We start from the raw sequence: 15,203 nt of genomic DNA, 5'->3' as shown, positions 1-15,203 counted from the left end.
TTCAAAACACATTTGGGTATCTTGATCACACAAGTAGTCCTTTCATCTTGGTTACTAAGTGGAATTTCATTTTTGTGGAACCATGTAGAATTCTTTGATTCATTACGAATGATAACCTCTCCAATCAGACCACCACAGATCGAGAAATTTGAGGGTTGCGAGAAAAAAAAATCATATAACCAACCCTTCAATCTCCATGTCACGAAGTTGAGGAACCTCACAAGATAATGAATGTGAATCACTTTGGAAGTCGAACCACTCAGGAACCTCATTCCCACCTAATAAGAAGTGATCACTAACGTTTCCAATACCATTTGATATGTATTCCTGTCCATCAACCAATCGAATCATAATCGTTATAGTTTACCCAAAAAAAAATCAAATCATGTTATTTATAGAAATAATTAATTTTTTTATCTGAAGCCAAGCGTGACAAGATTTTAAAAAGTGGGATCCTGAACGGCATCGATCAGGATTCAGGAATCCATTAAATTCGGCCAGATTCTTTTTAACTCCAGTTTTGGAATGTGGATTGGCAGCTCCGGCTTGCCGGAATCAGGATGCTGACTCTCATCCCAATTGGCCCCAATTCATTTCCGTTTTTTGAAATTGCAAGTGTTGAGAGAGGGAGAGAGAAAGAAAGGACCAACCTTAAAGATTCTCTTCTTGACAAAACTTTTCAATTTGACACACCCATGTAATCTTACAGCTGCTGCAGACATCAAACCTTATAAACCCTTGATTTCATTCAGCTTTTCATAGTATGAAAGATCTAGCATCAGTAGGTGCCTCAAGTTTGACATACTTGGTAACCTTCTCAACTCTATGCAAAATGATGCATAAAGATGACGCAAACTCGATGGAAGCATTGAGAGTGATTCAAGTCAATAGCAATGCTCTAATGCCAAGTATACAAGTTTCATAAGAAGATCAATGCTTTCATGAACTTCAACCAAACTTTCACAACCACTGAGAATCAGTCTCTCAATATTCGGGAGTCCTGAGAAGTCTGGCATACGGGCTAGGTAGGGAGAATGACAAAGATTGAGTTCCTTCAATCTTGTGAGATACTGGAAGATAGGAAAAAATTAGTTTTCACAAACTTTATATTGGTAAAACTCGAATAAATATAAGAAAACTCACAAAATTGTGATATACCTTAGTTCCCTTCCAAACTTCTTTAAGTTTGCTCTTTTGCATGTCAAGAATGACAAGATTCCCCAGAAGAAAATTACTTGGTATATATTCGAAGGGGAATCCTTTTCAACTAACCCACACTAACTTTCTAAAACAATAAAACTGCTCCAGAAGAGAATCTGCTCCATCCATTTTGAATTTGACACAACCATCAACTTTGAGTAATCTCATATTAGGCATTTTAGAAAATCCTTCAATGTTCAGTGGGCCAAACTGTTCCACTTCAGGATATCCATACCAGTTTAGTTGAAGGCCTTCAACTACATCAGTTCCCTGATAAAAGAGAGAAATTAAGAAGAAGAGGAAAATGCTAAAAAGGACAATGTGTGCGTGTGTGCATGTGCATGTGCATGTGTAGGTGCATGCTTGTGTGTGTGCGGTTGTGCGAGCTTTTGTGCGTGTGTGTCATGCGCATGCTTGTGCAAGCTTTTCTGTGTCCACACGTGTGTGTGCATGCTTGTGCGAGCTTTAGGGTGTGTGTGTGCCATGTGCGTGCTTGTTCGAGCTTGTGTGTGTGCCGCATGCGCATGCTTGTGCTAGCTTGTGTGTGTGTGTGTGCTTGTGCAAGTTTTTGTGTACAGATCCTTGTGCATATGTGTGTGTGTGTGTGTGTGTGTGAGCTTCTTAAATGAAAACGTTGACAATTTTCATACCTACTTGCGAATAGTCTTACAATTTTCATAATGGATAAGAGATATATATGTTACTAATACTTACAGAGAGGTTTATCAATGCATCAATGGCATCGGCATCATCCCATAATCTACTACGTCCTCCCGGCGTCTGAGGAGATTGTTTGCAGACAATTTCCCTTCCCATGTCTCGAATGAGGTCATGCATGCATAGACTGCTATATTCATCAATTGTTACCAGAGACCTCTTTGTGAGAAGTTTAATTCCAGCTTCTCCGCCCAGACCACAAGTATCTAGAATTGTACTCACAAAATTTTTATCCTCTCCAATGAAAAAGCATGATATATCAAGGAATATAGTCCGGTTGAAATGATCTAATGCATTATAACTTATTTCAAGTTTTTCCAAAATCCGCTCATTGGGTATCTTTCTCAATTTCTTCAATTCACTTTCCCACTCAATTGGACTTCTTTTGTATAGAGAACCCAAAATCACAAGAGCTAATGGAAGGCCCCCTGCATAATGTATTACATCATTTGAGAGCTGCACATAGTCTTGTAATGGATGCTCTTGTCGAAAGGCATGGCAACTGAAGAGTTGAAGGGATTCATTACGATTCATTGTCTTGACTTTATATTTTTCATCCACATCAAGCCTATTTAGCAAATGTTCATCTCTAGTCGTTAAGATGATTCGACTTCCTGGACCAAACCAATCATGCCTTCCAACCAATTTACAGAATAGCTCTGTATTCTCCACATCATCAAGAACAACAAGAACTCTTTTACAGCATAGACGTTCTTTAATAATAATGATTCCTTGGTCTTCATTGTATATGTCTATGTCTATTTTCTTCAAGACATCAGAGAGAAGCTGTTTTTGTAAGAGAGCTAAACCCTTATGTTGGCTTGAAAACTCTCTAACATTAGCAAGAAAGCTACTACCTTCAAATCTTTCAAACATGTGGTTATAAATGGCCTTCGCTATAGTGGTCTTACCTATTCCACCAGAGCCGTAAATCAACATCTAATCCATTTTTTAGGAAACAGCCTATGCGCTCAATGTGGGCATTTAGCCCAATTGGATATTCGGCAACATCCAAGTATGTCTGGTTCACTATTGTTAACACTTCTCCAACAATTTTCTTTATAAGCTCCGCCTGATGCCTGACCATATATTTTGATACAAACAAAGAAAAAAAAAAAGGGTATAATTAATGAATGGATTACAATGGTTTATGGTTTGTATCACATATCTGCCAATATGTATCGGTACAGAATGGGGCTGCATTGGCCCGTCCTGGTTGAATTGAAAATTTGGGATCCCCAAATGTGAAAATCCATGGTAGATAGAACTGATAAACTGCTCTAGCCAAATAATAAAGTAGTAAACATAGAAGAAATGAAAGTAATTAATTGATCAAGAGACTTACCCATCTGCAACATTTCTTTGATCCCACCCTGCCATTTCTGCAGCTTCTGTGAGAGCAGTCCTCCACGTCTTCACCTTCCCCATCTCATGATCCTTGAAACGCTCTTCGTGTTCTTTAAATGCCTCTTCATATATTCCACTCTGTTTCCTGACATTCGAGGGATCCACCTTGAAGAAAACAGGAAAAACCTTTTCCATTCGGCCATTTTTATTGCAATCGAGGATCTTGACCAGCTCAGTAAGGCACCAGGTGGAAAAAGCATAATTCTGGGAGAAGACGATGATGGCAATCCTAGAACCTTCGATAGCTTCCATGAGTTGGGAAGATAGAACTGCTCCTTTGTTCAGCTCTTCGTTGTCTCTAAAGGTATGAATCCCATCCCGGACCAACTCATTAAATAGAAAATCAGTGAAATCCTTGCGATTGTCCTGACCGCAAAAATTCAAGAACACATCATACTTCCACGGACGACGGGAGCGAGAAGAGGCTCCTCCTACTCCTCGTCCGTAGGTTATCATCTCGACAGCCATCATCGACAAAGGATCGAAGCTCTTCTATTACCGAGAGTGAGAGAGAGAGAGAGTGAGCCGCCTTATTTATAGAAGGAACCATGATGCGTCGTTTCCGCGTCAGGATCACAGGATATTTTGGAGGGGAAAAATAAATATTTTTACCATTTTATCCTTGGTCCTTATCGATCCATCCATACTGGATCACTGTTAGTTAAAATGCATTTTAAACGCGTTTAAAACGCGTTCGCATTTTTTTGCCGTTTAAAACGTATTTTACCGTATGCTTCCATATAATACGGAAAAAAAAAGGATACGGCAAAAGAATCCGTTTTAAACGCGTTTTAAACGCGTATCCGTTTTTTAAGGGTAAAATAGGAATTTTATAAAAAAAAAAAAAAAAAAAAACCTATTAGTAAAAATGAAGATTGAAGACAATATGGTACTTGGTTTTTTATTTTTAACTTCCATACTATTTATAGGAAAAAAATCTCATCTTCTTATAGCCCAATGAGTAAAGAGAAACTAAAGCTAACAACATCTCATTTTCTTGTAGCTCATTGGGCTATTTTATCTTGGGACTCCTAGAGCTTTTAGAATATTAGATGCATGTATACAGGTAATAATCTCTTAAATTGCATGAGTATACTACCGTTTTTTTGGTTTCGTTTTTTTGAAAACTATACGTTTAATACTCGTACCGTTCGTTTTCGTCCGTTTACCGTTCCCTGTTTTTTTGATCGTACCGTTCAGCGTTTTTATCTGTTTAAAACCCGTACCGTACGCTTCTGTTTTTTTGCCGTTCCCGTTTTAACTAACAATGTACTGGATCGGCCTGGCCAATCCAAAATCTTCCAGATACCTCAAACCATGCTCTTGAGTCCCACCGCCACCACTCCGCTAGACGACAGTCTGTTTGGTCTCTTCATATGTTTTACTCCACGTGGAAACTGAAGACAAGTTTTTTTTTTTTTTTTTTTTTTTTTTTAATGTTAAAACTTTTTAATTTGATTTACATTAATGAATAAGTAATTACAATATTACACGACTCTTGGAGCTTATTCTTTTAACATTCTATTACAATTTTGAGGATTGTGCCATGTAGAAAGAAAGCAATGCATAAATTCATTTTTTTATTAAAAAAAATCTAACAGGTCGCCCGGACTGGTGTAGGTCGAAAAAGACTGCCGCCTCTTCCTGTGAAATTCGATTAACTGTTTGTATGTGATGGTATGGGTAAACATCCAAAACCTGTCTTTTTTACTTTCAAATATATCCTCTTCACCAATATAATGACAAGAAATTAGACATGTGTTAGATGCTCACCTCCTTTCTTGCTATTCACTAAAAATGCTCCCATTGGTCCACACATCCTTGGCGTTTTCTACACCAAGATCTCTAGGGTTCTCTTACCCAATATTTTGAAAGGAAAAATAAATGAAAAAGGTTTTTGTGTTCGAAGAGCACGGCCATTTTTCTCCACATGATGCGTCAAATAAAGGGAGGGTTTGGTCATTTCGACTAGGAATTTATGCCATACAAGAGTCATGAAAGCCGGTCATGCACTCGCACAACCTAATGAGTAATAAGGTACATAAAAACTTTCCCCAAAATAAAATAAAATTCCAAGCAACTGAATTATCTTAGAAGGCCTCAAGCTACAATGCAACAAAGAGACACGTCTTCAATTTTACTACTCTCGTGAATTGGAAATAAACATCATACTTAAAGCAGATGAACACGCACACGCACACGCACACGCACACGAAATCATTCATGGACAAAAAAATCAGAAAGTTATGTACATGTGATAATCCTTTCAACCTGATCAACCAGGATACACTCTGAGACGAGACGTAATTGGCGCACGGCATATGGGACAATTAGACAAACTTTGACCACAGTCTCGACAAGTCTGCAATCAAATAATTTTCACTCAAATTCATTCGAAGAACAGGGGGGGTTTTAACTTTAAAGAGGGAAGAAATCATTCATCTTTTCATAACCATGGAAGTCATTGGTTAAATTAACAAGAACTTACCAGATGTCCACACCCAAACGCTAAATTCTTTTCATTAGTCAGGCAAATTGGGCACACCTACATCCAAAAAAGCATTAATTTAGAGACAATGTTGAACTTGAAAATTAACAATTTCCAACACCCCTCCCTCAAAGGCAAGAAGATGAGAAGTAAGTTAATGTTCCAAACTACCAATGTAATCTTCCTTACTTGATTCGGTTCACTACCACTACTGACAACCGGCGGGGGATTGCTTGGTTCCCGATCTGGCTGTTGCCGACGCATGTAAGGAACAGGAGGAGGGCGCGGGACTATCTTCTTTGCTCTCCCTGTTTTGTGACTTTTGAACAACACCATATATATACACGTATGTATCAGTATATATAGGTAGATTAACATGAGTTATCATAGAACCAACAGTTCGAAAGTAAGTAATTCTCCCCAGTACCCACCCATGGATTCCAAGTTCCATTGTTGCTTTATACTGGATAGGGATCTCCATCAGTGCAGCAAGAGCAAATGCTGTTTCTTTCTCAGAGGGGCTCACATTTTTGGACATGATATCAGTGAAGTTAACAAACTGCAAGAAAGAGAGACCAAGAGGACACGGGCAGAGACACGATTAATATTCCAATGATACTAAAATAAAACATCATTGATTTGTATCCCAGATAAGATATCATAATCTTACAGGCATGGCCCGGAGATGGTGATATAATTAATACCTGAAAATTATCAAATTTGCGAGCAGGAAGCTGATCATCAAACCTCTTCATTTCATCCCAAGGCCCATCACCAACTCCAACAAGCACAATTGCGAGTGCATACGAACTGGTAACAAATCAAAGTACAAATTTTACTAAATTCTTCTACATTGTCAACTGTCTTGCAGATTTGCAGTGAACTTGCAGACTAAGATCATTAACAGATCTACTTTCTCTTGTATAATGGCAACAGATTGGCATTTATCTTTCTTCTTCGTAACTGTAATCCAGAACATTGTTTCAGAACGGAGCAGGTTCAAACAATCAGTCCTGTCCGCTCATCAAGCGGAAACGTTTAATATGTCGTATGGCTATTGAACCAAAGTGCTTCAAGGTTGAGAAAGAACCAATTAAACCATCTGGTTTACACCTAACCACTTTACTCAAGACTGAAAGACCCAGCCATGGGAACCATATGGCCTGTTCTTATGGCATGAATAATTTTCTTGGCATCATATAACATTAGTTACACAACATAGGCAATGGATCTGAACTCCCAAACAGGTCTAATGTACAATATTTGAAACACCCTACCTTGCAGTGCAAATTGAGTTAATTGTACTCTCTTCCTGTGGGCTGCGAGCACCTTCCTTCGTATCAACACTTCTTGTTACCTTCGCAATACAGACCATAACATTGATTGCAGGAATGGACCATAGAAAAAAAAAAAAAAGAAGAAGAAAAAGGCTACAGTCATTACCTGGCCATCAGCAATGATAACCAAAACATGGAATTGTCCACCACTTTTCTCCACAATGTCAATTGCAGCCTCAACTACAGGTCCAAAAGATGTTGGCCCTTGAAACAACAGAACCATGCATACAAGCTTGAGATCAGTAAGACTTAAAGCATAATGAACCAAGGAGAGCTACAATTTGGTGGCACTGAAACCATAACTATGACAGAACAGGTGAAGCACAACCAATCCATGGGGTGAATATATAAGCAAACTGAACTAACCAAATGGAATTTAAAATACAAATGATACTAACCTGACAATCGCAAGTTTGGAACAATCTGTTTATAGCATGTTAAAACTTCCTCAAAGCCATGACAAGGAGTATGATCACTGTGAAAACTGAACACCTCTTGATCATGGGTGGTGGCTGTAAATGATCAAAACAAGCAAGTGATGTAGTGAATCAAAATGATTTGGACACTTAACGCATTACAAATTTATCTGAAAAAGAAAGAATGAAAACAAAGATTAGAGAACCAAAAAGGAAAATGACTGACCATCACCAAACCCATAACAGGGAATCAAGTTGTCTTCATCAAAGGGAGCCAAAGTCTTGCCAATGATAGAAATAGCTTGTTCATATGGATTAGGTGTATTGCCAATCGCATGCAGGCTCCGGTTATTGAATGAGTGTTTTCCTTCAAAGCAAACAAAGTTCATTAGCTTCCAAACAATTGAGGAACGAAATCAAAATAATGAAAAATTGCACTATGTATGTGGTGATCATACAAACTGAATTTGCTCATCCTAGACGAAGGGAGGCTCAAAAATTAAAAAGCTGATGTGGTGGATAGGAGAGAAATATTTTCTGCGATGGGGGGGACACAAGAAGCTCAGTTGGCTGTTTCGCTGTTTTTTAATCGGGTTTTGAGCTGAAGTTAGTTTTTATGAAGGGTTGTAGGAGTGTAAGAGGGTTCTTGGGAGCTGGTTGTTCTGAGTTGAATGTTTTTTAGTCCTGGGGATTTCGTCAGTTGTTCATGTCATGGAGCTACCAGTATCTAATTAATTTTAGTTCTTAAACTCTTCCATTGAAAAAATTAAGGAGAAAATGAAAATTCAGAAAACCTTATGCCAATTTTTCTTGGTACTCCTTATCGACGATTTTAACCATCCAAGAATTCTTTTAGAAAAAATTGTCAACATCTAAGACAAGTATTTGGATCAACATCATCCACCAAAGTTGAATTTCAGAAGAGCTGTTCACTGGTTGAACACTCAACTGATGGATATCAGTTTCTAACTTTCCAGCTACAGACAAAGAATGCCCATGACAAATAAGCATACAATTTATGATATACCTGTCCATTCATTGCTTTTTGTGAAGTCAATCCCAACAATAAGGTTCGATGATTCTAGACCTGATTCCCTCAAAGCAGCTGTAACCTGTAGAAGACAAATGCCAATTCAGGACTCTTTAACATGTATTTCTTCGGAAACAAAAGAAAAGAAGAAAAAAAATTCTATACTCATAATTTGTGAAAGAAAACTTCTATTGCAACAAATTGATAAGAGAATATGTTAACAGGAAACACAAAGTAGGGTCAATGGCTTGGAGAAAATCGGAGCAGAAAAACAAACACGGAAAAAATTCAAATGGCTCGGTAATGTGCCATTGTCCATGGGCAAAGTCAATGAGAGAGACTCCATTGGAGAAAGATTATAGTGAAGATTCCAATCGTCCATTGGTTCATCTACCAGATTTGGAGATGATCTCAAAAATTCTCACCTCGATCACATGCAAGACAATGGTGTTAAAACCCAACAAATGGTTCACCCGGGCAAAGCTCAAAATAGAATTATATCATATTCTCGTCTTTAAAATGGAGGGAATGTAGTTTTTATGTTGAATATGAAACTGTTCCCACTAAAATCTTAGGCTCTTTTTTCTTTTATTATTCTCTTGCAAAGACTAAATACCTCTCCTTGACATAAATAATGTAGAATTTCTTCACTTATGTACTAGCAAGGATATCTCTCTACTCTCTCCTTGAGAAATCCCAAATTTGCTCTCCTTTTTGCTTTGAAATTATGGCATCTGAGAGAAAAAGTTTACCCCAAAGGCGTCCTCTTCTTCCTTGAGTGCAAACCTAAAAAGGGTGGAGATTTTGGTTCGCTTATGGTTGAATTATATGCTTTGGAGAACCCAAATTCTTCGGCCCATTAAAAATCAAGACTGCAAGTGTTCATCCAATGACAACACACCATGCCACACCAGAGAAGTTCTGCCCCTATTTCAAATGCAGGCAAATCAATTGCAGCTAATCTTGATTTTACATTGTGGCCTCTCAGTAGATATCCTATCAGTGTCATTCGGTGGGAGATATTTGCAGAATTTGTAAGGCCCCAGAAGAGGCAACTTTTCTCAGTTGTCCCAAGAGAAGGAGCTTCAACTGCGTCAACATTCAGTCTACCTGTGAGAGAATCCACCTATTTCATCCACTGATCATCTTAAAGTTAGTTCAAGCTTATGTGAGACTTGTTGGGTCCACGCTCCTTCAGGTAGTTTGAATTTGAATGATGATGCGTCAACTCTGTTTCTGGAGGCCAAAGTGTACCTTCTTGTCGTGATATGGACCTTCATAGTTTGATTGTGAGATCTGATTTGTCCATGGCGGATCAGAATATTGAAGGGAAGATTAAGCCTCATTATGAGGTTTAGTAATTATTAGGATGAATAAAACTTCTCCTGCAGGATAATAGAGGCGAGGTTCATCAAATTTTCTGTCCGTTATCTGATTTGTCCTCCTCCGGGATTTGGAAGAAAAAAATAATATATTTTTAATTCAGAAATATTGGGGTAAACATGAAATTTACTTGATAACTCTCTGTTTCTAAGTTCTGAGTTCCATACCCACCTTCGACCTTACTCATCTGTTGCATCTAAATGATGAGTTGCAGCTTAAGAGAAATGCCAGGATCTTCAAAACAAAAAGGGCATATTGACTTAATGCACGAAGTTTCCACCACTGCAGAGTCTAGGGAGGGGTTACAATTATGCTGCCTTACCTTGTTGCTTTGCAGAGAGGTTGTTTCCTCTCCCTCCCTCTCTCTCTTTGTAGTGGGGTTCAAGTTCAACCATCCCCAAGTTACAGGTTCATCTTAAGGAGCGAAGAAAACTCCCAAATCTGCAAACGGAGGCAGCGTTTTCTTTCACCAGTCCACTCGTAACAACCCCTAATGGTACTAACGGGAGAAATGTAGAGATTCCTCTTCACCATAGATTGTAGGAAAACTCTACCCATTCATTAATAAAAGTTTAGATAAGAATCACATCACCAAGTGCGCTGGGGATTCTTTCTCCCACACCCATGTCTTTGACGGCTGAATCCAAGAGAAAAAAAGATAGATTTACTTTAGAGCCCAGTGGTTTTACTTGGTTCTATGGAAGTCGTTTTCAGGAAAACAAAAGTGATGTTTTTATGATAGTGACATTACATTCTTATCCAGGGGTAGTACTGTGAATTTTCCATTATTAAATCCTTGGATTCACTACGGTAGCTTTGCCGTTAGGGATTCTGATTGCATCACCAGGATTTGGATTTGGATTTGCTCCCCCAAATAGGGACCCAGATCCACACCCAATAGAGAGTCCAGAGTCCAGACCTGTCCCCACCCGTTATTTGGCAGTTATTTGGCATACGAGACTCATGAAGGGTCCAGATCTATTCCCACCAGTCCTCACGTGAGGAGCTGATCCAGTCTCCGTCACCCATGCGTTGCACCAGCCTGGCGCACCCAGAAATTAAAGGATTCTCACAAGTCGCCCATGCGTTGCACGGGGACCGGTCCTAGACTCCTAGTGCATTAAAGAAAACGCGTTTTTCAATTTTAAGTAATGGCATTCACATCCCTAGGACTCCCTACCTCCTTTTTTATATGATATACATATGCCCTCGAAATTCTCATGCACCCCTAGAAACGCAAACGCAGAGATTTTTATTGAAAACACTACTGGATCTACTTCTGGAAGAAAAGTGTTTTATGGAGACAGACGAAATCTACATTTCTAAACAACCTTGATACGTAGACAGCAAATTTATCTTCTTTGTGTGGACACTGTGGAGTCTAATCTCATTTATCCCTGGGATCCACGAACCATATATGTAACCATTTCAGTTGCCCTTGGGACCCAGAAACCGCGTAGCAGTTCCATTATTATTATAATAATAATAATGAGTCAGTGAAATCACACCATCATCAAGTCACGATAAAAGCTTCATCGTCAACCTTGGATGTCGATTACTACTGCTTTGGACAGATCCACAAATTTTCAATCTCTTACGGCTTGTGGCCTCAACAAGAAAAAGATTTAAGTTTGGAATAACTTGGATGGACCTTACTTACGACTCACTGAAGAAGTCACTCACTCACACAGTCATAGAGTATTGGAGTCGAATCATTCATCACAACTGAACTTTCCTCACCAAAAAAAAACTTTCCTCCAAAGCCGTGATGGACTGACGGATTAAAATACCATGACCGACTCCAACACCCAAATAGATAGATATAAAGGAGGCAACTCAAAGGGAGAGTATTATTACCAAAAAAGAAAAAAAAAATCGAATGGAGAGAGAGAGAGAGAGAGAGAGAGAGAGAGAGAGAGAGAGAGACCAACCTGTTCGAGAGTCTTGAAATTGTCGGGTATGTACGCATATTTGTTGGTCGAGGTTTTGGCACTCGGTGGAGGTTGACTGCCAGGGGTGACCGACGGCGAAGCTTCAGACCTATTGGAACCTGACAAAGTTCTTGAGCCCCGGGGGGCAGTCACCGGCGGCGGCGGCGACGCTTCAGACATAGAGGACCTTGAGAAACCCCTCAAGGCAACCCTTCTACTACGATGGCTACTACTAATTTCATCACTATTACTCCGGCGTTGCTTTCGCAGCAGATTTCCCATTTAATCGCAGCAGTTGTGACCCTCCGAAGCCACCATCCATCAATAGGAAGGAAGAAGATGAGTAGTATAGGAGTTCTAGCCAATACCCCTTTGGTTTCATTCGGGGTATTTTTTCTGCTTGGAAGCTCCGTTTACGTGTAAATCCAAGGGAATAGGATTCTCTCCCCCTTTTTTTTTCACTATCGTCGATCCGGAATCCGAAGAAAAAGAAATAAAATCCGGCGAAAACTTAGAAAGAGAATAAAGAGAGCGAGTTTTTATTTCGGAAACAGAAAAAAAAGCCAAATCAGCAGAATCTCTGCGACTTTATCTTCAATTGGGGTGAGAAACGGATTGCACCAAAAAAAAAAAAAGGTGAGAAACGGAAACCTCCAGGAAGGAGGCTTCGACCTTAGTTGGCTTAGACTCATATTCCTTCTATCTATACATTCACTACTAGTTGTCCTAATTCCTTGCTTTTCTCGCTAACTCGCTTGGCTGTGCGTTATGGAATATGAGGTAGCACACCACCTTCGAGATGTACCCTATTTATAAAGATATATGCACGAGGTCTGGATGTGGGTGTGGGCTTCCAGTTGGATTAGTTCAGTTTGGATTCAGGATGAAAAAGGAATTCCCTCTATAAAAATCAAACCAAAACCATTACGTAATGGCCTGGAAGATATCACTTTGCTATTTATTCATCACCCAATAGATAATGCCAATATTATAGGAACACTCTTTCTCTTTCACCAAATTAGACTTGGACCATCATTTGTCAGTCTCTATTAAATAAAGATTTGAAATGACATTTTTACCATTTTAATTAAAACAAATGACAAATCATATTTTACCCTAATAATCGAAAAAGTTCAGAGAAGGGGAGAGAGTTCGAGCTTTACCGCCGCTATTCATCAGCTAACACCACCGACCCAAAAGAGCTAGTGAAGGTGGGTTTTCAAGCGGCCATGACCCATATCACTGAGGCCGTCAAGAAATCGACAACGCTTCGTGAACTTGAGAAGGATAAATTTTCTGCTCAAGCTCTTGAGAACTACAAGGAATTGATGGACTATGCTATTGACGACCTCAAGAAGACTTTTGACTAGCTGGGCACGTTCGATATGAGCAAGATGGATGAATTTCTGGAAAACATCAAAATCTGGCTCAGTGCTGCTCTAACTCATCAGGAAACATGTGTTTATTCGGTTTCAGTTTCCACTGGCATTGATGCATTAACAAGTGTTAAATACAAATCCATCAGACTCCTTCGCCAAAGAATCTGTTATATAATCTAACAATCTAATAGGGAATTCTCTGGTTTTCGAAGTAGGTAATATGATCATCAGACATGTTTTAGTTTAATCTCTCATTTTATTTTTATGGGTTTCCATGACCAAAATAAATTTTAATCAGCCTTTGCATTATTGACCAATCTGTTTTATTATTGTTTTTTCATGGATTTCTTACATCAATTCAAGCAATCTTAGATGAGAATCCCTGATTCATTATTCCATCTGTTTGCAAGTTTCTATTCTAAGTTGTTCTTCCATTTCTCTACCGAGTATCGTCTCCTTTTCGGTATCCTTCTCCTCAGACCTAGGATTTTCACACCGATCAGTTGTGTTTGGATGTACTGACACTATTCTCTAATGGGCAGATCGTCGTCGTAAAGAACCTCCAGAGACAACAAGCTATGGCAGCTGCGATATCCACATGTTGAAATTGTATATTGGCATTAGCTTTAATGAGTGTACAATGGTGCTCTTATATAGAGATTACAATTATTGAGTTATAGATAAACTCTATAATCACATGTGGGAGACTCAAACTCTAATAGTAATGGGGTAGAACTCAGTTAACATCTGTGAATAATGGACAGAAAGTTTATTATCACATGTGAGAGTCCTATTCCAACTCTGCTGTCTCATGAGGTAGTCTTGGACTGCAAGTAGTCTCTAGAGTTTGTGCTCACTGAAAATGCCTACAATGTAGGAGAGGTTGTTGAGTGTGAGTATGACTCTAGAGGTTGAGTTCGAGTGGGACGCTAACTGTCCTGATACACCCCCTCAAGGTGGGGATTTGAATGGTCGAATCCGTAGCTTGTCCCGTAGAAAGGAGAACCATGTAGAGCTGAGAGCTTTGGTAAGGATATCCGCTATTTGGTCATGGGTTGAAATGAACTGCACTTGTAGTTCCTTGGAGGCGACTTTATCACGAACGAAGTGGAAGTCAATTTCAACATGCTTGGTACGAGCATGAAAGACCGGATTGACCAAAAGGTAAGTGGCCCCAATGTTGTCACACCAAAGAATGGGTGCAATGGGAATAGGGGTCCCTAATTCCTCAAAGAGAGAGCGAAGCCAAGTGAGTTCGACGCAGGCATCAGCCACTGCTTTGTACTCAGACTCGGTGGAGGAGCGTGCAACTATCTTCTGCTTCTTAGAGGCCTAGGAGATCAGATTAGGACCCATATAGATGGCATAACCTCCTGTGGATTTGCGATCCGTACTGTCACTAGCCCAGTCAGCATCGGAGAATGCTTGTAATTGGAGGAAACTAGATTTGGAGATGAACAACCCATGATCCTTGGTTCCTTGGTATTGAAGCCCTATATCGGTCTGATGGTGTCCTCCTCTCAACACCGGTACATCACTGATCTCCTCTAAACATTATTGTCAAGGCAAAATTGCTGAATAGATAACAAAGAACAAGTGAGAGTGGGAACATGTAAAACAGTAGAAAGAGAAAATGAACAAGAGGGAGAAGAGATGGAAGCAGTGCCTATGTGAGATATAGGAAGACCCTTACCATTACCAACCACAAGTTGGTTATTACCTGTGTATGGATCATAGGTGGAGAATTGGGTTAAGTTAGGGGTGGAATGGTGGGTGGCTCCAGTATCAGGGATCCAAGAGGTGGTGAAGGATTGTGGAGGAGTGGGGTGATGGGGTGGAGGTGCGATGGTAGGGGGTTGAGGGGTAGGGAAGGGTGTAGTATGGTAGGCGTTGGGTTGAGGTGGTGGCCGATTGT

The 15,203-nt window shown here is 39.6% G+C and overlaps 3 protein-coding genes and 1 long non-coding RNA gene across 4 annotated transcripts; all 4 read right to left on the bottom strand.

Moving 5' to 3' along the window:
* Window positions 1-663: 663 nt before the first annotated feature.
* On the bottom strand, window positions 664-3,403 carry LOC122093677 (disease resistance protein RUN1-like). The gene is made up of 4 exons (XM_042664065.1): window positions 3,263-3,403; window positions 1,915-2,996; window positions 1,159-1,470; window positions 664-1,070 (listed from the first exon to the last, which is right to left on the bottom strand). The coding sequence occupies exons 2-3, from the start codon at window positions 2,854-2,856 to the stop codon at window positions 1,264-1,266; spliced, it is 1,149 nt and encodes a 382-aa protein (XP_042519999.1). The 5' UTR covers window positions 2,857-2,996; window positions 3,263-3,403; the 3' UTR covers window positions 664-1,070; window positions 1,159-1,263.
* Window positions 3,259-3,792, bottom strand: LOC122093858 (disease resistance protein Roq1-like). The gene has a single exon (XM_042664404.1). The coding sequence runs from the start codon at window positions 3,790-3,792 to the stop codon at window positions 3,259-3,261; it is 534 nt and encodes a 177-aa protein (XP_042520338.1).
* A 1,592-nt stretch (window positions 3,793-5,384) lies between these two features.
* Window positions 5,385-12,700, bottom strand: LOC122093676 (E3 ubiquitin-protein ligase RGLG4). Its single transcript, XM_042664064.1, has 11 exons — window positions 11,910-12,700; window positions 8,593-8,677; window positions 7,792-7,932; window positions 7,548-7,661; window positions 7,256-7,353; window positions 7,090-7,169; window positions 6,517-6,622; window positions 6,244-6,371; window positions 6,002-6,131; window positions 5,813-5,869; window positions 5,385-5,686 (listed from the first exon to the last, which is right to left on the bottom strand). Exons 1-11 carry the CDS (start codon window positions 12,189-12,191, stop codon window positions 5,600-5,602), a joined length of 1,308 nt encoding a protein of 435 aa, XP_042519998.1. The 5' UTR covers window positions 12,192-12,700; the 3' UTR covers window positions 5,385-5,599.
* LOC122093678 lies at window positions 9,138-11,903 on the bottom strand. The gene is made up of 2 exons (XR_006144531.1): window positions 10,150-11,903; window positions 9,138-9,980 (listed from the first exon to the last, which is right to left on the bottom strand). It is a non-coding gene; the product is annotated as an uncharacterized LOC122093678 (long non-coding RNA).
* Window positions 12,701-15,203: the final 2,503 nt, after the last annotated feature.

This window comes from Macadamia integrifolia, chromosome 11, assembly GCF_013358625.1.
Source record: "Macadamia integrifolia cultivar HAES 741 chromosome 11, SCU_Mint_v3, whole genome shotgun sequence".
NCBI classification, from domain to species: Eukaryota; Viridiplantae; Streptophyta; class Magnoliopsida; order Proteales; family Proteaceae; genus Macadamia; species Macadamia integrifolia.
Note: the sequence above shows the minus strand (reverse complement) of the source record. Positions and strands in the feature narration are given on the sequence as shown.

Excerpts from the sequence above, each read along its gene's own strand:
- LOC122093677 (XM_042664065.1), bottom strand. The coding sequence starts at position 2,856 with ATGTTGATTTACGGCTCTGGTGGAATAGGTAAGACCACTATAGCGAAG. Across the intron at positions 1,471-1,914 it reads ATGCATTGATAAACCTCTCT|GGAACTGATGTAGTTGAAGG; the intron begins GTAAGTATTAGT and ends CTCTTTTATCAG.
- LOC122093858 (XM_042664404.1), bottom strand. The coding sequence starts at position 3,792 with ATGGCTGTCGAGATGATAACCTACGGACGAGGAGTAGGAGGAGCCTCT.
- LOC122093676 (XM_042664064.1), bottom strand. The coding sequence starts at position 12,191 with ATGGGAAATCTGCTGCGAAAGCAACGCCGGAGTAATAGTGATGAAATT. Across the intron at positions 7,354-7,547 it reads TCCAAACTTGCGATTGTCAG|GGCCAACATCTTTTGGACCT; the intron begins GTTAGTATCATT and ends TGTTGTTTCAAG. Across the intron at positions 5,687-5,812 it reads CGTTTGGGTGTGGACATCTG|ACTTGTCGAGACTGTGGTCA; the intron begins GTAAGTTCTTGT and ends ATTTGATTGCAG.